The sequence below is a fragment of the Phyllostomus discolor genome, chromosome 3, assembly GCF_004126475.2.
Source record: "Phyllostomus discolor isolate MPI-MPIP mPhyDis1 chromosome 3, mPhyDis1.pri.v3, whole genome shotgun sequence".
Taxonomy (NCBI): Eukaryota; Metazoa; Chordata; class Mammalia; order Chiroptera; family Phyllostomidae; genus Phyllostomus; species Phyllostomus discolor.
The window spans coordinates 114,569,182-114,593,997 of NC_040905.2; the positions used below are offsets into that span (position 1 = coordinate 114,569,182).

Below are 24,816 nucleotides of genomic sequence, written 5' to 3' on the forward strand. Positions count from 1 at the left end.
AGGCGGGCTGCCCCTGAGGCGGGCGGGGCCGTGACGTAGGCCCGTGCGGCTAGTGGCCTGAGGCCCGCCGGTCCAACTCCCGTCCGGGCATTCGCCGGGAATCGCTTCCTGGGCGGGAGAGCGCGCTACTCTACCGACAGCCAAGAGGAGCCGAACTCGTGCCCTGGTGACCCAGACACGCGGGAGTAAGGGGGCGGGAGGGCCAAGTCTAGACTTAGGCGACAACCACTTTCCCAAGGCCACTGACCGGCTGCTTATTCTTAAGGGATAGTGGAAGTATCTGTCAAGAGACAGTGGATTTTGCAAACCAGCCAATGGCAAGTGCAGTGGTTGGCAACAGACCACTAATCCGAATTATCTGTTCAGGGATTCAGCAGTTCCGGTCCTTTCCAGTCCTGGAGCACCTCAGAAAGACATCTTCATAAATAGGGAGCAAGGGATAAAGCGCACCAGTTCCCTCTTTCTGGTACACTTTATGTTAAAAATTAAACATAGTCGGCAGTGTTCTGTTAATCAGTTACACTGCAGACAGCCCTTCTATTCTTCTGAGAGCTTACCAACCAAATGAAAAGCCACTTGAACTGTTTTTAAAATGCACTTAAAAAAAGAGGCAGAAACAAAAATTATTAGATCAAGTATTAGTATGTATTTATGCACAATAATAAAAACATTTACAAGTTAAACTGGAAATTTAAACATAAGAAGTTTAACAGCTTTTGTTTATTATATTAAATAACCAAAACACCTTTTATTCCCAAAATTGGTAAAGAATAAATAATGTAATTTACAATATGGTACAAAAAGTAATCAGGAAGGACAGGCATTCTGCTTTATACATATACTGTATATGTATATTTATTATCTATAAAACAAATTCACATCTCAAACAAGCCAAAAACCTTATATGATATGGCTTAACGATTATTTAAAAGAAACAGCAGTAAGTTCCGCTGCCCAGACCAGAAGCTCTGGAGCCAGTTATCCTGTTGTAGAACAAAGGGTAAAGGTTGCTGTAGTGCTTCCACGCCTGAACTTAGTGAGACTTACAAACTACTGTGGGATTAGGAGAGCTCTGACAGGAAAGGTCTGCTGTGGTTCCCTGCTCCCCTCAAGACAAAGTGCCCTATTTCCTCATGAATACATCTGATAGGTCTCAACGCCTTAAAAACAAACAAAACACAAAAAACCCACAGCAGCGGGTATGCTCCTCATCCGCTTGTTTCCAGTGTTTTATTCCATAACTTTTTTCTGCACAAGTTTGGGTTCAGTGGTGTGATCTCGGTTAAAATGTTATTACACTGAAAGAGACACCCATCAGAAGTGAGGCCATGATACAGAATGGTAAAAGAATGGGATTCTGAGGCTGAGAATCTGAAGATGTGAGAAAGCAAGTAGATTAACTGATGAAATGTTTCCAATTATCTCCACTTCCTGAGAGCAAGTGCTCTACACCCAGAAGATAAAGAGAAATAAAAAATGTCATCACAAACTTCATGTGGAACCATAAACTTCCATTTGTCTCTGCATTTTCTAGAGAAGGGCATGTTCACCAATGGATGGTCACAGTAAGAATCAAGGCCACAACACCAACGCCCTTGAGACCAGGGACAGTCACTCTTCATAAAAGATGAATCAGCAAGAAGATGCCAGATGACATTAGAGTGACCAGGAAAACATGTCTCTGAGGAACTGATCTGTTCTTAATTATAACATGCTCAAATGTACAAGGAAGCCACAGGTGTATACTGAAACTATTACAACTTCCACGGAAAGGCAGCAAAAGATGCAGGAGACAGGAGGCTTTTCTATTTGGGTCTTTTGCAAATTTCAGCCTCTAACAGTTGCTTATTTTAATATTCACCTAGGCTGGGGAAAAAAATGCTTCCATCCTTATAATGCCACAAATGACACCATTTTCCCCTTACTACGGCAAGCAAACACTTACATTAAGCATCTGGTTGCTAAAGAAGCAGAATTCTCTGGAAACTTGTGAGCTCTGTTACAGGTGAGAAGAGTTAGTCTACTCTTCTCTGTAGCCCACTTCCTCCAATGAATGACACCGGCCAGTCAGCAACTCCCAAATGGAGCCTATGCCAGAGACCTAGGCAGTAAGTGCTACTAAATAGCCTACAGTTTCCAGAGTTTTTCTCCTTTTAGGGATCACTGAGTAACAGGTGCCAACCTACCAGCTGCCTCCAGGTGCCCCTGGATGAACATGCAGCTCAGGAGCCCTACATCTCTGGCACAGCACACACCATCATTGGCATCTACACTCTAATGTTACTTGGCATCTCTGGTCCCACACAGTGGAGGGTTATGAGGAAGCTAGCTGTGTCCTAAGCTCAGCCTGGTTTCCTAACCTGCTGCAGACCCAACAAAGTGAGATGCTCAGAGAAAGATATCCTGATCTTATTCAGCTCAGTAAGGTGCTAATTTCAGGAAGCTGCTATACTGATCACAAAACGTAAGTAGTTTAAAGATACTCTGGCTCAAACAATGCTGTCTATATCTTTTAATAACGAGGCACCATGTCCCTTTCTTTCATATCTCCAGAGCTTTGGAACTTTTCCTAAGAGTGATGTTTGTGCCTAGAACCAGATCTGGAAGAAGGAAGCCACATTAGAGGAAAAACTCCTGGAAAGGCTAGCGGGAGCCTTGTTATAACTTCGTTCTGAGGAAGAACTAGATGCTGGACCACCCGCAGGGGCGACAACTGATCGCCCAGGGAAGTTCACAGAACACAACACTAGGATGTGGTCCGTGCTCTAACTGCACCAGCACGCAGTAAAATAGGAGTCCACAGGACAAAAGCAGACACAGGGATTAAACCTGTGCATCATAGTGTTCTCTGCTGTTAGGCTAACAAAAGGAAAAAGAGACTGAAGAAGAGAACCATCCCTGCACAGTCCAATGGTTACAGACGCCAAACAACACATCAGAAGTTCAAGAACTCATCAGGAAAGTCTTAACTGTAGTCAAACAAGAGCTTAGGGGTCATCCCAATAGAGAGAAGTAACACTGTAGATCACCTAGAAGAACCCTGTAGATGAATGCAGGAAGGAAACCAACTAAATTGTTTTACCTCTTCATCGTCTAATTCTTAAAATAAGAGAAACATCCTCCCACCAGATTACCAGGGTTTTTTTCTAAAAGTCCATACAATCATGCAGAAGACGTGATTCTTTCCCTCTCCTGTTCAGAACATACATCTGGATGGGGAAGCACCAGGTAAGGAGCAGTACTTCTGGGTCGATGGCACCAGTCACACTGCCCTGGGGCCCTTCTGCTGCCCTGTGATCAGTGTCCCCTTAAGTGTCTGCAGTCTATGGGTACAGACATCACCAGGCAAAGAAAACCCAGGCCAGGCCTAGCTAGTCCCCCCACCCTGCCTCCCTCCATCATCACTCTGCAGAGAAGCAACCAAAGTGTGGCACAGGTTTGGCAGAAAGAATGCGGCCACGGTCTGGAGCCTCCCTGAAGAGAGCAGTGAGATTACAACTCCTCTGGACACAACAACTACACCAAGGCATACCCAGCCCTTTCTTTCAAAAAGTTAAAACCCACTGGACTGTCCAAGACAACAAACAAGGCAGAAGCCTGGGTGGAGACACACGGTCATTACGCAGACCCCAATGTGAAATCCCGCAACTGGTGAAGAACGAAGAACTGCTCCAAGGCCACAGTAATGTCTGACACTGACCCTTCCAGAACTCGGCCTCATCTCCCAGGCCACTACTGCCCTATGCCTGTTGGGACATAACTTCCAGCATTTTGCATATTCTGGAGTGCAGAGGTGTCTCGATTCTGACCGTCTTCTAGGGGTCCTGGGCTTGGTTTGCGTTTTTCTAGTCTGAAGAGGGCTATACCTACCACAGTTGAGGACCACTAGCCCTGTGAGCCCTCCTATGATGTCTCTAGGATGCCCCCACTACGAGATACATTCACTGGGATAGGTCGCTGACAGGGGGTGCACCTCCACTGCCATCAAACAGAGCTTCTCGGCGGCTGGGCTCAGCAATGGACAGCTCCTGGGCCAAGTCATTGAACCGAGATATGTAGTCAACGCTGTTTTCGTTCATCATGCACACCAGCTGGGAATCCACAACCTGTGGGCAGAGGACACAAGGCAAGACATCAGCTAGTGGTGGCCTGCCACCTAGACTGGAGAAGAATGGCCACCACCGAGACTTCCAGTTGAAAGCGAATGAACCTGAGACCCGAAGTCTCTCTACAATGAAGACTGTGTCCTCCCATCGATTTGCCATGTAATAGCAGCCCAGCACTCTGGGAAGGATCTCTGAATACTCCATCTTTTTGAACACTGGGTTTTGTTTTGTTTTGTTTTGTTTTTTGAGTGAAGAAAATCCTTTTATAATCAAACATGAAGTTAACATGACATCTCATTAGAATTGAACCAGGATAAATATGCTGGTTAGAAAATTTGTATTTCTCACATTCATTTTGAGGAAAATAGTACATAGTGGGCTCTTCTAGGTCTTATAAACTGATTCCGTAAACTTTTTTTTTTAACTAGTAAGCAGCATTAACATATATTCTCAGACTGTGCCAAGGAGGTAGAAAGGCAACTATGAAATCTAACAGCGATAAGAGCTGGCAGGATTAGAAATGCTTGTTAAGATGTTACGAACCACATTTCTATTTTACCTGTAACATCACTGCACCTTTTTCACTGACAAGGCAACTGTTTGCTGAGGGTGCCACAATGATTAGAAAGTTTCTTAATAGGTGTGTGATTGATCAAGGCTCAAATAAGCTTCCTCTCCCAATTTTGTCTCTTTTGGAGCAGAAATAACTTTGCTTTTTGCATGTAAGGAAGGTAATATTCTGAAAGTCAGCTTCTGTAATCTTCTAGCTCATAATTAGAAGGGAAGATGAATTATTAGGAGTGCATCTTTGAAATACTGCAAGTTTTTAAAATACCAAGGCTTCTGAACAGCTTCTCAAACCTATCTTTCCATTTTGGTACATAACTTGATAAACATAACACACTGGATCTGTACTATAGTAATTTCATCTATCAACTACATTTTGCCCTCAGTAAGTGTGAGAACCGTAGAGTCAAACAATTTTTATATATAAAGCATCTTTAGTTTCCTTTTCACTGAACTGAGATTTCCCCCCACTTCTGGGCCTGTGCAAGGTAATCTGAACACACACACATATACTTGCATGCATGTATATATTTATACGTATGTTTAAAGTAACCTACTTTTACCATTAGAATAAAACTAGGCTATAGGAACAACTCTGTGAAGAGTTTGGTCTTCCTCAGAAACCTTCCGCTCAGTTGAGGAAGGCAGGCGCAGTCCCCTGAAGGACACAATGAGGCTGCAGGGAGCCCGCCCACCATCTGTTAGCCCTGCACAGCCAGGCCTCACCCCCACGGCTGTGTGCGCATCCACTTCTCAGCAGCACATGCCTCTGGACAATGTTGGTCAGAAACAACATGTCGGCTGAGCACCTGGTGCTGTTTGCGATCCTTCAGTAACGCTCACTCTCCACTTTGTATCCAATCTTGGTATCAAAGTGACCAACAAGAATGCCTCCCTCTGTAGAATGTCCAAATAATAGTTTCTGTGCCTCTCCACTCTCTGAAGAATACATACACACCTTCATTGCAGCCTTTCTCTACTTCCTGACTGCTGGGATTACATCTTCCAAGAACTTGTTTCCTCAAAAGATTGACATCCTGCTGACACTCCTCTTCTTCCCAACGTGTGTGCAAATACTCTTTTAACACTTTCTTTGATGTAAGTAAATAAAATGTTGAGAGGAGGAAGGCCAAAGGGCTGCAATGGAGGTCTTGCCCCCACCCCTGCCCATGTGCTGCAGCCTGAATTGTCACTGTTTTGACAAGTGTGCAGGGGAGCCTTCTGTGAGCCTGGCACACCTGGCTGCCAGGATCTGAGTGGTGGTTCCCGCTCTATGAGAATGCTGGGGGAAGACAGACAGACAGACAGACAAATGGCACAGAGTGCAACGCAGACCCTGTGGGGTTGCCTATACGAGACCTAAGTGGAGAAAAGGGACAGAGTTTGCAGGGGGGTGGTGAGCACATTCCTGCCAGAAGAAACAGGAAATGCAAAAGGCTGGGATGGGAAAAGGCTTCGGCTCTGTCATTAATAAGAAAGCTGCTGGATGTGACAGTGAGTAAGGAAGAGTGTTGAAGACAGAGAGAAAGCCTCAAGTGTGTACAGGAGGGTCTTAGGCGCTGGGATTTTACTCTGTGGACAGATACATGGAACACACAGTCTTCAGGGTTTACACTCGGCGTCCTTTGCTGGAGTGGAAGCCTCAGGTGGAAGAGTTGTTTTATTCACTCAGCACCTGTAGCAGTGCCTGGCACGTCATTAATGAACTACATGATATAATGAAATAAGAAGCCTTGGAAAATTCTGAGTAGAGCTATGGCCTGAACTGAATTTTAAAACTTTTATTATAAGAAATAGGAGAACAAACTGCAGTTTGTTTTCGAAAAGTAGAGCGAACAGTGACCGTCTTCCCTCCACATGTCCATCACCAGCCTCATCCATCCGTGGCCAATCTAGGCCCCCCTCCAACACACTCCTTGCTCCCATCACATTTATTAGAGTCCCACCATCAGATCATTTCAGCCACATGTTTCAAACTGCACCTCTAGATGATAAGGACTATCTTAAAAACAGTCATGTTTTTGAATGTGAGGAGTGACTGGTCAGATCCTTTGGATAAACACCCGCTGTTTCTGCAGGCGACTGTGTGTTACTGGCTGTGGGTTTAGCACTCCACGAATAGCACCTGCCTTTGTTCTCTGCCGCTGACCTTTGTGTGCAACGTGCCACCCACAGATCTTGTTAGAAATGTGGGTTTGGTTTTGCTGGGCCTGCGGTGGGCCCAGAGTCTGCCCTGCTAACAAGGCCAAAGTGTTCTGCAGTGGGTCTGCGGACCACCTTTCAATAGCACAGTCCTGGCATGTTGTCTTGGGGTGTCTGTGCAGTGCCCACCTTCGCAGGAACTAGGTGCTTATAAATAATGTCCACACAGACTCAGAAAGGGAAAGAAACCAGCCTTTTGGGAGACACTAGAGTCACAGTGTTCTCTAAATAAAGGTTCCGTGGCAAAGAAATGCTCAAGGGGGAGGGAATTTACTATATTTATTATACTGTTCTATTTAGCTTGTATTTGGCAGAAATTTCCATTCATGTCAGGGTCAGCTGATAATCCTCCAAAGCCTTCCCATTAAGTTCCTCAGATCTTAGTAAGACTCACATGAAGATACTGAGAGCTGAATGGCCATGGGACGCCACCGTGTGAGCTTCCTCTGATCCAGGGTTTCCCCCCCAGAATCTTACTATAAAGCCCATGAGGGACACTCACGAATACCTCAGCAACCCAGGGAACCACAGCATGGGAAATACCGCCCCAGGACTTTTAACAACAGGACCACGCCCATCCACGTGGCATTCTAGATGTCATTTTAAGCATATCCTCTCTCTCTCCAGCACCTGTTACTTTGTCCCTTGCCTTACAGTTAAATGTACCTATCTCCACTCCTTCAACAAGTGTGCATCCTTGCAAGGCTTTCTTGCTCAGACACTACTCATACCATGTGGGATGGAGCCTGGGTGGCTACATGAGCAGACAGCCTGGCCTAAGAAGGAGGGACACCGCATTCTGGTCCACAGATGAGCGTCACAAACTGAGTCCTGCCTGCACATCAAGGGTCTGCCATAGCGTGACTTCATGGTCATCACCCTGACCATGAGAGGGGGCCACGGGAGTATCTGTACCCTTCCTGCAGACCCCCTTGTCCTGCCTGCGGGGCAGTGACAAGTAGTGACACAGGGGGGTGCTGCTCGAAGGCCCCCTCCCATCGGATGGCAGCAGGAACGACACAGCCTCCTGTAACCACTCTTGACTCCTCTACCAGGAGTGTCAGCAGAGCACACAGGCAGGGAGGGCTACCTGACTGAGGTCAAGCAGCTGGTGGAGGACACGAGATCCAGTTTGCCGCAGAGTTCCCATAGTCAACCCTGACGACAGGACTTCCCAGGTTTTGATGCCTTCAGGGCTCAGCTACTACTTTGTTGTTTGCCACCAGAGTTTCCCTTCTCAGAAGACAGTAACCTGGATATGCACATGTTCACTCCTGGTTTTGACATCTTGATGAGTAGTTCTTAATAACCAAACAGGTCAGCTGGAGGGACTAGGCCACCTCTGGTATGTGGGCTGGAAGTCTAATTCAGGCATGAGGTGGTGTACTTACCTCTGCCACATCAGCCAAGGACCTGGACACAAACGAGTCTCTTGAGTTTCCATCTAGCAGGCTGGGGCCCAGCAGGGAGGTGCCACTGTGGGTCCCCACGGGAGTTGGCAGCATCTTCCGGCCCTTATCTGAGGAGATGAAGCTTGCTGCCAAGAGAAGGAGAAACAGCCCTGAGACTGGCTTGGTTAGCCCTAGGCCAAGAGAAAGACCCATGGGCTGGAGGTGGCCTCACCAGGACCACGCAGGCCTCTGCCTGCACACTGTGCTTTGTGTAGAGCCAGAGCTGCCATGGTTTTTCTCAAGTAGGGAGCCTTGGAAGGTCCCCAGAAGCACACTTAAGTTGGCTTCATATTTCCAGGGGCGCTCAGTATTCTGCTCTCCAGTCACCACTCCCGCCTCCATATAAGGTGGCTTCCAAGTTTTCACAATTTGTACTTGACTTTGCAGCGGTCTGTACTGTTCTATGGGGCTCTGATATAACAAGAAACACTCATTGGGTGCTGGCTCCCTGAATGACCCAGCCCAGAGCCACATTCTGGGCCATCGGGTGTGGCATCCACATAGGGTGCTGACCCCGTTCAACATGTGTACAGTGCACTCCTCCCTCGGGCTGCAGTCCAACAGCCACGTGTGTGGACTGGCTGCTCTCTAAGAAGGCGAAGGGCATGGATCCAGGACGTGTCTCAGCCCCTCCTACGGAGGCCAGTGAGCCTCTTCCCAACATCCCCCTCCCATCACACCAACACCTGGGGCCCGGTGAGGATGAACGCACCCTGTGAATGCACCAAACTGTGCCTCAAGACAGCTGGACTGGCCACATCAGAATACTTTACTGAGAAAAGAAAGAGGGAGGCTAAGAGCATAAGAAGCCAATTTCTCCCCACTGTTGGCAGCAAGAACAGAAGACCCGGGACAGCTGGCTGGGCTGCAGAAGGGCACAGGGGACATGGACGTGTGCTACATCTCAACTGTGCTATGGGTTACAAGGGTTTATATTTGCCAAAGCTCAGTAAACTGCACACTGAAGATACGGACGTTCTCTCATATGTAAGTGGTGCAGAAAAAAATAAACCCTGGAAAAGAAGCAGACGGTCCTAGTAGGAGTTCTGCCAGACAGCAGAGAATCCAGATCCTAGTCCCCCCAGCACGTTCACCGTGTGGAGCCCTGCTTGTCCCCTGCTAGTCTAGGACACACCCCTGGGCAGCCCCCACACTCACCAAACAAGCTGCTGAGGGATGAGTCCGTGGGGTCGCTGGGGCACCACTGGGGGTCATGGGTGGGTGAGGCAATCCAGTCTGGCTGGGGGCTGCTGGATGGGGAGGGGAGACTCTTGGAACTGTCACTGCCATTTAGTTTTGCTGGAGAAAGAGGAACTCCTTCACCTGTCAACCAAAATCCTGGGTCAGAGATGCCACGTGGGGCGAACAGCAATCTGTTTCCTCAACCTGCCACTAAGGCCCACTGAACTCTGGAGACCCAGGATGCTGCTAGGACCCCCAAAAAGGATGAATGACACTGGTCTGTGAAGGGGATCCCCCCTCCAGTGGAAACACACACCCATCCTAGGGAATGAATATAGCCATAGCTATCACTGATGGAGTCAGGCCTTGGGCCCAGAGCTTCACCTAAACCCCCTCACAGGTGCTTACGGCAGCCCTGTGAAGTGCACGCTATTCCCAACTCACAAATGAGCCAATGACTGGCCCACATCCACGCCCTGCCAGGCTGTGACCCCAGCTCAATCTGAATCTATGGCCTAAATCATATCAGTAGATGCCAACCACACCACTATCAGGATATCAGACCAACCCTCTCCTGGAACATGCAAAACCCAAAGGCATCCACCCAGATTTATAACCAACTAGGACAACGCCCCACCTAATCTCTCCAGGCTGAAGAGGCCTCACTGGCCCAATAGTGGTCTCAAGGTCAAGAGCTGTCCCACCAGACCATAAACAGCCACAAATCCGTTATGTAAAAGGAGAGTGGAATGGGAAAACATACCCAGCAGGTTTGGCAAATACTCAGATGGGAGGTCAAGGGCAAGCCCATCTCCCCTATCCTAATTCGGAGCTGATTCCAAGAGGGGTATGCAGGGGCATTACCATACTGGCCAGAGCTGATGGCAATCTCGATTATCGAGTCGCTGATCTGAGTGGCAGGCTCTCCCTGCGAGAGCACATCCTCAGGTGGGCCAGGCAGGGAGATATCCAGCAGAGCAGAAACGTTAGGTGGAGAGAGCCGGGTGCTGGAGCCCTCTGCCAAGGGCGAGGTGGAAAGTCCATTGTGCAGAGGAGCCTTGGACAGCTCTGATAAGGAGAGGACAGGCGAACCCTGGTGGGAGATGGGGAACTGTTCAGACACAATCTATCCCTAATAAAGAACAACTGAATCCACCTCAGCCCCACTTGGTGGTAACAAAGTGATGGGCAAGTCAACAGAGAAATGATGACCCTAGAAGGCAACTCTCCCTTTCCAGTAAGAAACACAGTGGGGGATTTACGTCTCTAGAAACCACTCTCGGGATGCAGGCCAGGCTGGCCTTGGCCAGGGTGCCCTGGTACTCTGGACCTGCTTCCCCCGATGGCAAGACAGCTGGTAACACCCAGGCAGAAGGTGAGTGCTGAGGAGTGCTACCCAGTTGACAACTTCTTCCCCTTAGCTCAAGAAACTGGTCTTCCAGAACTGCGTCTCAATCAGCCATAGATGGCAAATGTGTGTTCTTCTATTTAGGCAATGGAAGGACAAAGCCACTGGGTGTCCATGTATCCTGGTCACATCCTGGCAGTCCACAGCGGAGATGCTAGGTCTGGTGGCAGGACCAGGAGGATAGGGGCTCAGCACTGGAGGGGGTTCCTGAGGTAGCTCTTTTGCTCACCAGCCACCAGCACACATTACCTGGAAATCGTCTGTCATTGGCTCCTGCTCAGGCCTTGGAGGGATGCTGATAAATGGATCGCTTGTACTCTACAAGAAAAGAACACACCATGAGTGTCAATGAGCCCCTACACACAGCCTGCCAGACCTCTGCCCAAAGGCTAGTGAGCCATTAAGCTCCTAAGAAAGAGCTGTCCCACTTCCCAGCTTCCTAAACCACCAGCAGCAGACCAACACATCGTGGTCTAGGTTGGAAACCTCTTCCTGTGTGGATAAGCAAGCCCACTGCTTCCAGAGGGTGGGCCAACAAGTTGCTTGCTGCACTTAAGATTGAAAATTCAAAACCTCATAGTCCTCAGGCAGGGCTGGGCTGTGAAACCAGAGAAAGCTGAGGGCTGACAAAGGTGGAGAGGAGTGCCGGTCTGGGGCCACCAGGCCCAATGTTGGCCAGCTTGGTCCATGTTCCTTCTCAGGCCAAGCTGACACAAAAGTCTGCTGACATATAGTTCTTCCTTGTCTCAGTTCTGGATTCTCCAGTGTCACCCAGCATGCCTCTCACCACTTTGTTTCCTTCCATGGCTGTCTCCTCTGAGCCAAGCGGCACTCGTGCATGCCACACTCTCCCTGGTTTAGCAGCTCTCCTCCAGCCGTTCGGACCTGTCCCCTCCTGAGGTAGAACTGCAGTCCAGCATGACCCCAGTTCCATTACCTTGGCTCCCGTCCCTCTGGAGAGTGACCAGCCCATCCTGAAAGCCGGTGATAACTCAGAGAAGCCCTTCTAAACACTCACCCCCACGGCGGGGATGGGGTCTCCATTTTGGTGGGTGCCAGTGGAGTTGTGACCCGACAGGGTAGCTGTTGCCTCATCTGCAGACAGTGGAGAGATGCCAGACAAGCCCTCGGCATCCAAGACGGGGAGGGGGCTCCCGGGGATAATGCCAGCACTTGTAGCCGCTAAGTCAACAGCACCTGGCAACAGAAAAGACACTGCCAACCCAAGCTCTACTGACACCCCAAGCACGCTCCACAGGGCTCACGGGAACAGTCTTTGCCTCGTGCCACACTCTGATGAGCAAGGGCAGTGACTTTCCTGTTTTCTCTGGGAGGCACTAAGACAGCACAGCTTGGGGAAGAAGAAAACAGAAACATCACTCAGAACCCTCAGTTGTGTCTGTCTCTATGCTGGTCACAAAAACTTACTGGCCAGGTGGCCTGTGGCCTGGGGCGGAAGGACCTTGGGCATGATTGGCCGAGACAGAGCTGCTTTGGTCAGGGAGGACTGGATGGGCCGGAATGATCCTCTCCCTATGAGAACAAGAAGAGAAAGCAGCCGCATTGAGCCCATTTGCCCCCCAGCACAGTGGGAGCTACCGAGTTTGCCTTGTAGCCAGTGGGGACCACGGAAGCTGAGCTGAGGTGGAAACCACACTGAACATTGCAAATATGTGCTAACTTGAAGAAGTCGGAGGTCAAACACGCCCATACTGAGGAGAAAACTCTGGCATCCATGATGGCGGCACCACTGTGCCCTTGGGGGATAACGTCAGTCAGCACTGTCATCCCCTGGTGAGGGCCCTTGGCACACCTGAGCTAACCTACAAGCTCCTCTGAGGAAGTGAGAGCATCAAATCTTGGACTCAGATTCTGCCTCTTCAATTGGACTCTTTTCTACTAGGCTTTCTGCAGATAAAAAGGAGGAGTGAGAAAAACCAATCAACAGCTGTCTGGGTCTAGTAGTTACGTAAATCTGAACTGTCAGAATCAAGACTGAGCCCTGGCTGATGTGGCTCAGTGGGTTGGGCATTATTCTTCAGACTGCAAGGTCACCTGTTCGATTTGCGGTCAGGGCACATGCCCGGGTTTCGGGCCAGGTCACCGCGGGGGTGGGGGCGGTGGGGGGAGGTATGCATGGGAGAGGCCACAGGTAGATGTTTTTCTTCCTCCTTCCCTTTCCTTCTCTCCTTTCCCTCTTTCTAAAAGGAAAAAAATCTTAAAAAAAATCAAGATTGATTCAAAAGCTGAATCACAGAGTATGTGTTTCTCTAAAAAATTCTCACTGAAGAAAGAAAATTTACTTCAAAGAGCCAGGGCAGTCAGTGACCTTAGAGACCTAAGGAAGGCTGAAGTCATATACCCCAAGGTCACTTCTATTCCAAAGAACAAAACAAACAAACAAAAAGCCTGACACGACTTCAGAAAGAGGGTACACTAAACTAAGCAAAGCGTTCCTGAAAGGGCCACCTAAGCCCACCTATGGAGGAAGCTGCCTGGGCACCACCTCTCAGAGGTCCACGTCTGCCTGCACTGCAGCCCGGCCCAGCAGAGGGGCACACTCCATGTCTGCGGACAGGCTGCACGGGGGAAGCTGGAAATGCACTCCAAGAGCTGGGAAAGCAAATGCCTGCCATTCCCAAAGACGAGGCCACATGCGAGTGAGGTGGAGTGAAAAGCCAACCCCAGTAGCCCCAGTGCTTACCAGTTATGGAGGAATTTGACATGATAGAGAAGGAGCAGACATTGTGGGACTGGTTTTCAGATGGTCTAGGAAGCAGGGTTCTCTGTGGAGGGAAAACTGCCAACAATCAGGTGACAAGAAAAACCCCAACACCAAATATCACTCAGGGAACCAGGGAAGAGTTATAAATGGATATTCTGGTTAAAAGCAAGCTGAGCGTGACCAGATGGTTCTGGTCCCAGAGCTAATGACACAAAGGCGCCGGAAGAAGTCTGAGGACGAGCATACCCTATGGACACAGAGCCCTGAACACTGCGTCCTCTCTGAATCCCAGAGATCAAACTTTCCCCTGGGGAAACTGGAGAAATGTCAGAGCCATCCACTGTTAATCCAGAATGTTCTGGACTTGGCTGGAATGCAACTAGTCATATACATCTCTTTATAAATGCTCAATGTGGACTGTTACGAAAGACACCCACCTCCTCAAATTTAGGGTGAAGAAAATAAAGTTGCTGGCTGTAACACAGCAGGCTAAGGGCCTGAAGCCCTCCACCTGACCCCGGTGCCCACCCCTGCCTATCTGCCCAGGGCTTGTGTGTGTGAATAATGAAGTTCCAATGTGACAAATGCCATCTAAAGAAATATTAAGTGCTGAAATGGTTGCTCTTTAAAGTAAAACATTAACAGAAAGTATCTGTCAACCCAAAAGTGTCCCAAGGACCTCCAGCTCTGGGGGCACGGCTGCCTCTCTGCTGACACACAAAGGACATCTCTATGCCCCCCAGAGGCTTGCCAAAGTGTTGGCAAAGTGTAAAGGGAGTGCTCCTGGGGTTGCGAACTCGACAGGGCCATCAGACCTGCTCGGCGCTGTGAGGCAGGAGGGGCAAGCTGTTAAAAAGACGGGGAGCCAAAGACGTGCCTGCTCTGCTCCAAATGCCCTTTCTGTTCAAGAGTCAGCTACAGTCTGCACACACACACAGAAACACCTGGGATTCAGAATACATCTTCCCTCCGGAGACCCACCATGCAATCTTTCATTTCTAAATAAATTAATCTCAGGAGATTTCTAAGAGTCTAACAAAAGGAGATCCAAGCATTAATCCCAAAACAATGAATACTGATCACTTTCTTGGTCCACAGTCATTTCAGAATTCCAGCTTCACCTCTTTTATCTTTCTACCTCCAAATAAAACTGCCCTCTTTCTCACATGCAGCTTATTCCTGGAAATCCTGTCTGGTCTGCACATGTCACCTGCAGGTCCCCTGGTGGTCATTATGAACACTGATGTGATTTGGTCTCTGACCAATCCATAAACCTTGCCAACCACTTCCACTGAAGCAGTTTTTATAAAGAGATGTTCTGAAAGCCCTCAAATATGTACTAATCTGGAACGCTCTTGACATTTGAATCCCCAGAACTTTATCTTTTTTGCAAGCAGTTTTCATGTCATGTAAAGATTATCTTTAATTTCAGATGTAGTTAGGGGCAGTTATTACTTCATTTATCCTATTTAGAAAAAGGAAGAAAGGGACAGGGACTCCCCATTTCAGGTGAACACCAAGGCACAGGAGAAACACAGTGTCTGGCCGCTTGGCCAGTGGAAGCCGTGCAGACCCGACTAGGGTTCCTGACCTGGACCACCAGTGGCTTCCGAAGGTGCCGGTTCTGCAATTTCCGGGGCTTTGGCAAGAAGAAATCCGACTGCATCTGTGAGGAAAAGAGTGCCCGATCCCTGAGAGTGTTTTCACAGCAAACTCGGGGCAGCAAACAAGTGCAGGGTGCAGTCCTCGCACTTACGCTGATGGAGTTCAGATGCTGAAGGAAAGTCAATTCTGTCTCTTTATTGGGAGAGAAGAGCTTCCCGTGCCGGCTGTTGGGTGGCAAAGTCGTTGGGACAGCAAAAAGGCCACCATCTGAGTCACTGCTTCCTGTACTGGAGGGACCAGCCACCAAGAGGGGTCTTGGAGGGTTTCTCAAACCTAGAAAAAGAGAAGGGGAAGTGAACACAGCTACAGTCGCCTAGAAACATCTTCACTGTGAATAGAGTTCTACTGGGAAGAAAATCAGGAAGAATCCCTGACAACCTGTTCAGTGAAAGAAATTCCCTGTATCTTAGTCCCATAAAACCTACATTTCCATCTTCCTGAAATTCTAGTTTCCATGGTGAGATCATAGCTCTCACCTGACAGGATGAAGGCACTTTCCCACCCTGTTTGATCCTCAGTGGGAAGGGTAGTTGGCCTTCATTTTCCAGAGCTAGAGGAACTACCAGAACATCTGGTATAGACCGGAGGTCAGCAAACTCCCTTTAAAGGGCCAGATAATATATGTTGCTTTGTGGGCTTACATGACATCCTCTGCTAAACTCAGCTCTGTAGCACAAAACTGTAAACTGCAGCACAAAAGCAGCTACAGACACCATGTGTATGCACCAGAGAACACAGCTATGTGCCAAGAAAACTTTATTTACAACCAGTAGGCTGTGGGCCATAGTTGCTGATGTATGGTCTAAATCTCTAATTACACAAAACACAGACTCAGAGACATAAGGACAGAAAATATTTATTGAGGAACCATTGTTCTGGGACTCTACACACTGTTTTTATTATTGCAGATGCTGCTACAAAACACCCTTGATTCATGGTAAACTGGGTCTCTTATTATTATTTGCAAACCTGTGAGTTTACACACGGACACTCATGGCATCCAGAGACTAGGTCTTTTAAGCACTAGCCTGGATTCTAGCACTGCAGGTGCACTAGTCTAGAAGCATCCTCAATTCAGAAAGAGGATGGATACTAAAGAGTATATGGGCCCTGGCTGGTGTGGCTCAGTGGACTGAGTACCAGCCTGTGAACCAAAGGGTCACCAGTTCAATTCCTAGGCAGGGCACATGCCTGGGTTGTGGGCCAGGTCCCCAGTGGGGGGTGTGATAGAGGCAACCACACATTGATGTTTCCGTCTTTCTCCCTCCCTACCCCTCTCTAAAAAAGTATATAAATAAAACATTGAAAAAAAAAAGAGTATATGGAATTACAAAATTTTAACAACAGAAAGACTACATAAATAGTCCTACCCTCAGGTACCATGCCTCTATTTGCGAGAACAACCGATTCACAGGTGCTGCTGCCTTCTTCAGGAGCAGTACACGGAAACAGGATAAAGGCGAGGAGAAACAAAAACAGGACCTGCAAGAGGTGCTGAACCGGACACTGAAGCAGCCCGGTTTTCTCGAAGGCCCCTAGGAAGCGCTCTCAAGGAAACAGAACCTTCGAGCACCGAACAGGCAGGCTATTCGCAACACAGCACGTTAGAGAAGACAAAAAGCTAGTGACACTGTCTGAATGAAAAGTAACTCTAAAGCATTGTTTCTAACCACGCCACAACAATTTTGAAACGTGCAATACCTGACTATTTAATCAGAGGCACTGACTTCTTTTTCCTTAGACTGTCAAATAAGAAAATGGCAACAGCCAACTCAACAATAGCCATCTGGTGTGAATGAATCAAAATTATACCTATTTTTTTGTTGGATTGGCAAAAATCTTTTTTGCTGTGTTGCAAAATTTTAGTAAATAGTTTGTATGCCATGAGATGAGAAAGGCTGAAAATCACTGCCCTAGAGAATGTTAACACACCAGAACACTAGATCTCTTCAGCCAGAAAGTTACTGCAGGCTTTAGGGCACCCATCTGGATCAGAGCAAGAGCAGAGGCAGGACCAGCTTGCCTCTTGCATGGTGCACCATACAGCAGTTAGCACTGCAGGCAGCCTGGCCAGTGTGGATGTTCCAGATGTCCAGGATGGCCGAGGTGTGGTGGCAAGAAAGTCTGCCTATGGGAACAATTATGACACTCTTCATGCCTAACATGGAAGTCTTCTGGGTCACAGAACATGGAGGAATGTGCCAGCCCTCAGCCCCTGATGTCCCTGCATCCCCAGACATCTCACCTCATCAGGTCAGTCTCAGAAACAGTTACAAGACTTCGGTGAGTGAAGGGAAGGAGACGGGCTTAGGCACACTCAGTGTAGACTTACGCCAGGGGCACAAAAGTCAGGGCCGCAGGGCACATGCATGTTTTTCCTATCTTTAAAATCAACAATTCCAGCCATAATTAATCTGTTTTACTAAATACTAAGCAAAGAAAACTGATGCCTCAGGGGAAACAAGTCATGTTGATCCTGGGTTTACATACCCAGTAACTCCATTAAGGACCCTAAATTTAAGTGTCTCCTGGATAGCCCTAACTGGTGTGGCTTAGTGGGTTGGGCACCGTTCTGCAAACCAAAAGGTCACTGGTTCAGTTCCTGGTCAGGGTACATTCCTGGATTGTGGGCCAGGTTCCCAGTCAGGGGGCGTGAGAGAGGCACCAGATCGATGTTTGTCTTACACATCAATGTTACTCTCCTTTTCCTTTTCTCCCTCCCTTCCCATGTCTAAAAATGAAGAAATGGGCATGGACCAGCACTGGCCATAGAGCCGCCATGAATCGGCCCAGTCCTGGGCCCCATGCTGCACAAGTACTGACCTAGAGCCACAACTGAAGCTACAAGGTGGCTGATCAGGATCCTGGGGGTATTAGCTCTGTCCAATGAATAGCGACCCTGGGTGCTGGGGCTGTGGTCACCTCTCTTCATGACCCCACTGGACATGGTGGAGGTTGGCCTGCAGTCTCAACGCCCCTCAGTGGCCACCAAGCTGATGCCTCCCACCAGACTCTGGAGCCCCTCGTGTGCCAAAGCGAAGTGCCTCCTGTACTGCAATGGTGTCCTGGAGCCCTTGTATCTGTGTCCAAATGGTGCCTGCCGTGCCACCTGGTTTCAGGGCTCTGCTCGCTTCACTGACACCATGGATGCCTTTGTGAAGACTATGGGACATGAGGGCACCAGGACCTCATGGAGTGGCCTCCCTCCCACCCACCCTGGTGCTGACTGTGCCAGCCACTGCCATCTACTTCACTGCCTACAGCCAACTCAAGGCCTTCCTGCGTAGTTGAGCCCTGACCTCTTACTTCTATGTACCCATGCCGGCTGGTACTCTGGCCCCCTTGGGCACCGTGACTGTGATCAGCCCCCTAGAGCTGGTACGGACAAAGCTGCAGGTTCAGCATGTGTCATACTGGGAGTTGGGTGTCTGTGTCTGAGCCGCCATAGCTCAGGGCAGCTGGCGCTCACTGTGGCTGGGCTGGGGCCCCATGGTTCTTCGGGATGTACTCTTTTTAGCCTTGTATTGGTTCCACTAAGAGCTGTTGAAGAGCTGGCTGAGTGGGTTCAGGCCAAAGGACCAGATGTCACTAGGTATCAGCTTTGTGGCTGGAGGCATCTCAGGGACAGTGGCTGCCATCCTGACTCTACCCTTCAATGTGGTGAAGACAACACCAGGCTGCGCTGGGAGTGGTGGAGGCAGTGAGAGTGTCGCCCCTGCACACTGACTGACCTGGCTGCTGCTGCAGAGGATCTGGGCTGAGTCTGGCACCAGGGGACTCTTTGTAGGCTTTCTCCCAAAGATCAAGGCTGCCCCACCCTGTGCCACCATGATCAGCGTGTGTGAGTTGGGCAAAAGCTTCTTTCAGAGGCTCAACCTGGAATAGCCTCTGGGCCAGTGAAAGAAGCAAGGGAATGTGGGTCCCATCTCTTCCATGGGTGGGGTGGGGCAGGAGGAGACTGAGCCAGGTGCCCTGTCCTTGGCAGAGGGGCCTCATTTTTCTTCCCTCTCAACTCTGAGTCCCAGGGTTTGTGCCTCACCCCTTTGGGCACACCCATGCCCACCTCAGACAGCTTTCTTCCTGCTGGTCCTCATCCCAAGCCCCAAGGATCATCACTTTTCCACCCTCACATTTCAAATTCAAGACTAAATCAGTTAACTGCCCCCTCTACCCCCTTGTCCATTTCCCTGCGTGTTTGTTATAGCTGGGCCTGCCCCTGATAATTACTTGGGTGTAAAGATGAAAAAATAAATAAAATCTAACAAATAAATAAATACCTCCCAGATATGCAACTGGGGCAAAGAAACACAGTGGACTGGCAGGTCAGACTCTTTCCAAGGCTTGTGTTGTACTGCTGGGAAGTCCCTGAACTTAGTCACCTTTACACTTTTATTTTTAAAAGATATTTTAAAATTTATTTCTAGAGAAGGGAAGAGAGGGAGAATGAGAGGGAGAGAAACATCGATGTGTGAGACAAACATCAAATGGCTGCCTCTTAATCAGTTGCCTTTCCCATACTCCCAGCCAGGGACCAGGCCAGCAACCCAGTGTCCTGACCAGGCCTGAACCGGCGACCTTTTGTTTCATGGGACGATGCTCAACCCACTGAGCCATGCCTGTCAGGGCTACTCTAATATTTTAGGTGTGAAGAAAAATATTCTCTGTAAGATTCAGAAAGAACCAAACCTTCTCTTTAAGCCAACTCAGCATGTTATGAAGGCTTCTGCTGATCTCACAGAGCACAATCCCCCAAAGTGAACAAACTGGCAAGAGCTACCCCATGTTTCTCATTGGCTTCTGCACCGGAGGACCCCAAAGCCCTTGGTGACGGGCCTGCATTCACCCTCCCCTCGAGGAGGTGGCAATTTCTGTCATCTTAACCTCGCTCACCAGAGTGTGACTGAGCGGGGCCAGGCCTCAGGAGTCCCTGTGCTTTCAGCCCTGGAATAGCTCCCACACCCAGCAGGGTGCCCAGGACAGTGGGATCCGGGTGAAAGGGGCTGCCAAACCTCACCTGAGGAGGGGCAAGGCGCAGAGCTGGGAGAGAAGGTCTTGCTGTTGCGAAGGGTAGACTGGTTTCGAGGGCAGCGGGGGCTCCGGGAGCTGATGTTCACCACCTTCCCGGGGGGAGTTGTCAACTGCTCCTCCTGGGCAGGCCTCACTGAGGCCATAGAGCTGGCATTCGATTCCGGAGCCTAGGACAGAAAAAGGCCGAAACAAGAGCCAACTCAGCCTGTGAACAGTGGTTCTGGAATCCGTGCCCAGGAGCAGAAGGCACAAGAACTCCCTGAGTTTAGAGGGAGACCACACTTCCATGATGGCACAGGTCAGTATCCCTGAGTAACTCAGCAACGCCAGCAGTCAAAATCACCAGTTGGGTAGGTATTTAGGGGCCCACACCTCCTCCATCCTGTACCTTCCATGGCTCTTCTTCAGCCCCCAGCCCTGACTTCCTTTTTCCTTTCCATGGGACTGTCTCCCCTGGCCCCACCCCCCCGCCTACATTGCTGCGTAGCTTATTCAGTCTCACTATTCAATTGCCTGAGTGCCCAGCCAGCCTCTTGTCAGCATCCTGACACCCCAGGGAACTTGCTTGTCAGTGTGCTCCACCCAGACCTCAGCAGGAGGGAGACCACAAGGCCAGGCCATCCATCTCTCATTCAAGGTCCCGATTCTCTGCTGGGGCCTTTGGTCAGTGGTTCTCACACCTGAGCTGCATCAGAATCACCTGGTAGAGGGTGTCAAAACATGGTCTGTGGGACCCCAAAACCTGCATCTTTCACAAGTGCCCAAGTGATGCTAAGGCTATTGCCAGGGAACCTACTTTAGAAACCAAGGCTCTGAGCACCCTGCTTTGCATTCTTGGCAATCATATTTCCAACTTGCTCAATCCTCCCCTTCAGTTGAGGCCAAGGCCACTACCTCAGCTGTGCTGCTTCCAGCTTTCACAGGAGCTAGGCTACCTTATCCTCCTTCCCGAGGGTACAGAACATACGTGTCCCCCAATCTCCTTTCCTGACCCTTCCAAACGACAAACTTGAAAGTTTTTTAAATGCGTCATTTTTGTCCACCCTATTACCCTATTATTGCCCATGCCTGCCCGAGGGTCACCTCCACACTACCAAATCCGAAGGCCATCGCTCACAGTTAGGCCTTGCCTTACCAGTCTCTATAGCATCCAGCCAGTCCCCACCCACGCCCACAAGGGCCACCTCTCACATGAGGCCCTGATTCGCTTTACCACTGCTCTTCTGATAGCCTCTGTGCAAGCACTGTGCAGAGGCACAACAGAGAAAACGGGCACCTGGTAGGAGAGCCACACTGGAAATTAAGACAGAACAGCAAGTTCACAAATTGAGTGTCTGCTCAAGAAAAGTGGAGGTGTAATGTGTGTTCCAAGGCACCCCTTGCACTTGGCTCTGACATGAATTAGCACTCAGGGGTGCACAGTGAGCCTGTAGTCCTGATCTGTTTCCCAAACCACCGCTACCAGCTCCCTCAGCTGCTCCTCCTAGAAACTATGAGCCTTGTCTTCTAAATATCACACAGACACTGCCATCTCGGGAACAACTGGCCTCAAGACTCCGTTTTCTTGTGTCTAGGAGAGCCTACGAGACTCTCCCACCAGTGAAAGTCTCTGCCCTATATGCGGCTCCTCTAATTGGCCACCCCAGGGAGGGGGCCATAAACTGTGGTCTGTGTGGCAGGGCCTCTCATTCCATGGGCCATCACAGCTGCTCCCTGGACTCAGGGACCACCCACACACCATGGATTCTGCTGAGGAGCCCTAAACTACTTCAACTGGCCCTCTCTTGGACAGCTACCCATGGAGGTCCATCTTCGGAGGTCTCCTAAGTGGGCCCTACACAGCTGAGCTCCACAGGGTGCAGCCCACAACCCCAGCATCCTATTTGTTCCCTCCCTCCATTGAGGCGTGCCACCACTGCCCTCCCCAGGACAATCATTCTAAAGCACAAACTTGACTTTGTCACTACTCTGATGAAACCTGCAGTACTCCTGACACTTAGATAAAGCCTGACCTGGCTCAGTTCCTGGCTGAATTTGCCACCTCACCTCTGTACACTGTCCCCTTGGCTCAGGGCTCAGCAGAGTCACTGGAGCCTGACAAGATCTAATAGGCATGGCCTGTTGGTCACTGTCCTCTTTGGAACCCTGTGTGAGCCTGGAAGAAAAGGGCTTTTGCCTGGCAAGGAGCCAAAGCCCTGACCCGTGTTCCGCACAACCCTGCTCTACAGAATGAAACACAGCCTGCGAGAACCTCCGCCTCTTTGGTCACAGAAGTCCTTGCCTCCTTCCCTTCTCTGAGCAGCCTGCGGGACTTCCGGCCACGTGCTACGGGGCTGTGTCCAACCCTTACTCACCAGCCTGGGGTTGACCTCAGTGGAGATGAGCTTCAGGAGGCAACTGAGGAGGCGCTGCTTGTGGAAGGCGGCAGGCGGGGAGCCACTGGGGGCCTGGCCCTGGGGACCCAGCACAGCCAGCCAGTCGTACTCCAGCTGCAGCTTGCTTGGCTTTCCCATCATGAGGTAGACTTCGGCCAGTGTCAGGCTCTCGGAGGTCTGCAGGTTCCAGCCCTCCTCTCGGAGCTGCTGGGCCAGGCGGCTAGGAGGGATGTCCTTCAGGGGCTTAACAGAAGGCTGTCCCTGAAGTGGCGGGGGGTCCAAGGGGCTTGCCTTCTCCTGGGGTTCCTCTGAAGGAACATCTACTGAGTCTTTAGTGCAAACATCTGGCTGAGGCGCCGGGCTGGGCTGAGGCTCCAGGCCAGGAAGGCTGCGGACGGGGGATGGTGCTCTGGCCCGGGCAAGGTCAGCCGCCTCTGCGCTGCTAGGAGTGTGAATCTCTGGGGAAACGCATGCTGAGGGCTGAGGGTCTACGCAGTGGCATGGCTCAGGGATGATGAGGTCCTGGCAGGACTTCATGTAGCGGGGAAAGGGGTCCAGGAGAGAGAGCTCATCCTCCAGCTCTGGGAGCTGGCCACAGGCACATATCACAGACCCGGGCTCTTGGACTGGGCCGTCTCCACCCTCTACAGGAGCTGCCATAGGAGTCTTCTCAAGCCGTACCCCAGTGTCTTGGAGCCCAGGGGGAAGCCTGTCGGGAGCATTCGGGCTGCTGAGGCTTAGGGCAGCCCCCTCCCCAGGGGCACTTTCTGGGGAACTCTCTCCGGAGCTCTGGGAAGCGTCTGTGGCAGGAGGAGGCCGCCCCCCACCCTTGCCTTCGGTGCCACCCCTTGGGTACTTCACCTGGCCCCTGGCTGTACCCTGCCCACTCTGGATACCCAGGATCTGGGCTGGAGGCAGCGTGTGGGCATCCTTGGAGCTCTGCTTACACCGGCCACCCTCCTGCCAGTGCACGGTGCAGAAGGCCTTGGAGTGCACCACACGAGCCACTCCCGGAAGCGGGGTCAGTGTACAGTTCTCTCCCGGGAACAGGTGCAGCACCACTTTCTCCTGTGACGACTCCACAAATGAGTCCTGCAGCTGCCGCTCCGCAAGCGTCTTTCGCTGAGTACACTGTTAAGGAACCATGTGCAGCAGCACACTGGCCCTTGGGTATCATAGGGCCTTGGGGAAAGCATGACTCAGGCATTTCCTTCTCTAGGAACTTCATGCTTAACACATGCTGTCCAGGCTGGGGACTGGGCAGGGCTGTGAGCTGGCTAACGAGGAGGGGAAGTCTGGAGCTATCCTTGTCCACTTTGATCAACCTGCTCATAGGAATGCTTGGGCCACACCCCACGGGCCAGATGGTGGCTACTCACCACATGGAGGGCTGCTGTGACAGAGCTTTGACACTGCAAGGTCCGAAAGGAGGTTCACACCCAAAACCCAGAGGACAAGGGGCTGTGGGTTTTGGTTCCGGTTCTACACTACCTCACGGCATAGCTGCTATACCACACAGGGACCCAATATAAACCTGGGAGTGAGAGGCAGGGTACCATTCTAGGCAGTAGATGCTGAGGAATTTGGGCGGTGGAGATGGGTGCTGCTTTACGTAGGAAAAAGATACAATTCGCACTTCATGGAGTTCCCACTTCTGCTTTAAGAATTCAATGAGGCTGGAGACCTTCCGATGGAGTTCCACAATCATCCTATAGGAAACAACAGACGGGAAGAGGAAGGCTGTTACCACAGACAGAACCTCTGTAGAGCCGCAGAGGCTGCTGGCAGCAAGACAATCCCATAAAGAGTAAAGGCATCTAGGAAGGGCACTGAGGAGGGGCCATAGCCACAATGTCTCAGAAGAGACACCGACTCCTTTAAAAAAAAATTTATTTCTACTTAATTTCTTTTAAAAAATACTCAATTATGCTCTTACAGTTGTCCCAATTTTTCCCTCTTTGCCCTGCTCTGCCCAGTACCCCCATTCCCTCTAGCAATCTCTCCCCTTAGTTTATGTCCATGGGTTGTGCATATAAGTTCTCTGGCTTCTCCATTTCCTATATTATTCGTATCACCCCCTTGTCTGTTTTCTACATACCAATTTGTG

General features: G+C 50.1%; 1 protein-coding gene and 1 pseudogene across 2 annotated transcripts in view; one reads left to right on the top strand and one right to left on the bottom strand.

The window, feature by feature from the left end:
• Positions 1-626: 626 nt before the first annotated feature.
• The window catches only part of CRAMP1 (cramped chromatin regulator homolog 1), a 65,013-nt gene continuing 40,823 nt past the window's right edge, over positions 627-24,816 (bottom strand). For both annotated transcript variants that reach the window (XM_028507676.1, XM_036021070.1), the window contains exons 9-21: positions 24,337-24,418; positions 22,689-23,831; positions 20,321-20,501; positions 15,398-15,579; positions 15,233-15,307; positions 13,621-13,702; positions 12,345-12,449; positions 11,935-12,113; positions 11,166-11,234; positions 10,373-10,601; positions 9,485-9,649; positions 8,267-8,412; positions 627-4,106 (exon numbers count right to left, since the gene is read on the bottom strand). In XM_028507676.1, coding sequence (XP_028363477.1) covers positions 3,942-4,106; positions 8,267-8,412; positions 9,485-9,649; positions 10,373-10,601; positions 11,166-11,234; positions 11,935-12,113; positions 12,345-12,449; positions 13,621-13,702; positions 15,233-15,307; positions 15,398-15,579; positions 20,321-20,501; positions 22,689-23,831; positions 24,337-24,418 — 2,803 coding nt within the window. In that variant the 3' untranslated portion in view covers positions 627-3,941. The remainder of the gene's footprint in view (positions 4,107-8,266; positions 8,413-9,484; positions 9,650-10,372; positions 10,602-11,165; positions 11,235-11,934; positions 12,114-12,344; positions 12,450-13,620; positions 13,703-15,232; positions 15,308-15,397; positions 15,580-20,320; positions 20,502-22,688; positions 23,832-24,336; positions 24,419-24,816) is intronic.
• On the top strand, positions 18,025-19,549 carry LOC114503465 (annotated as a pseudogene).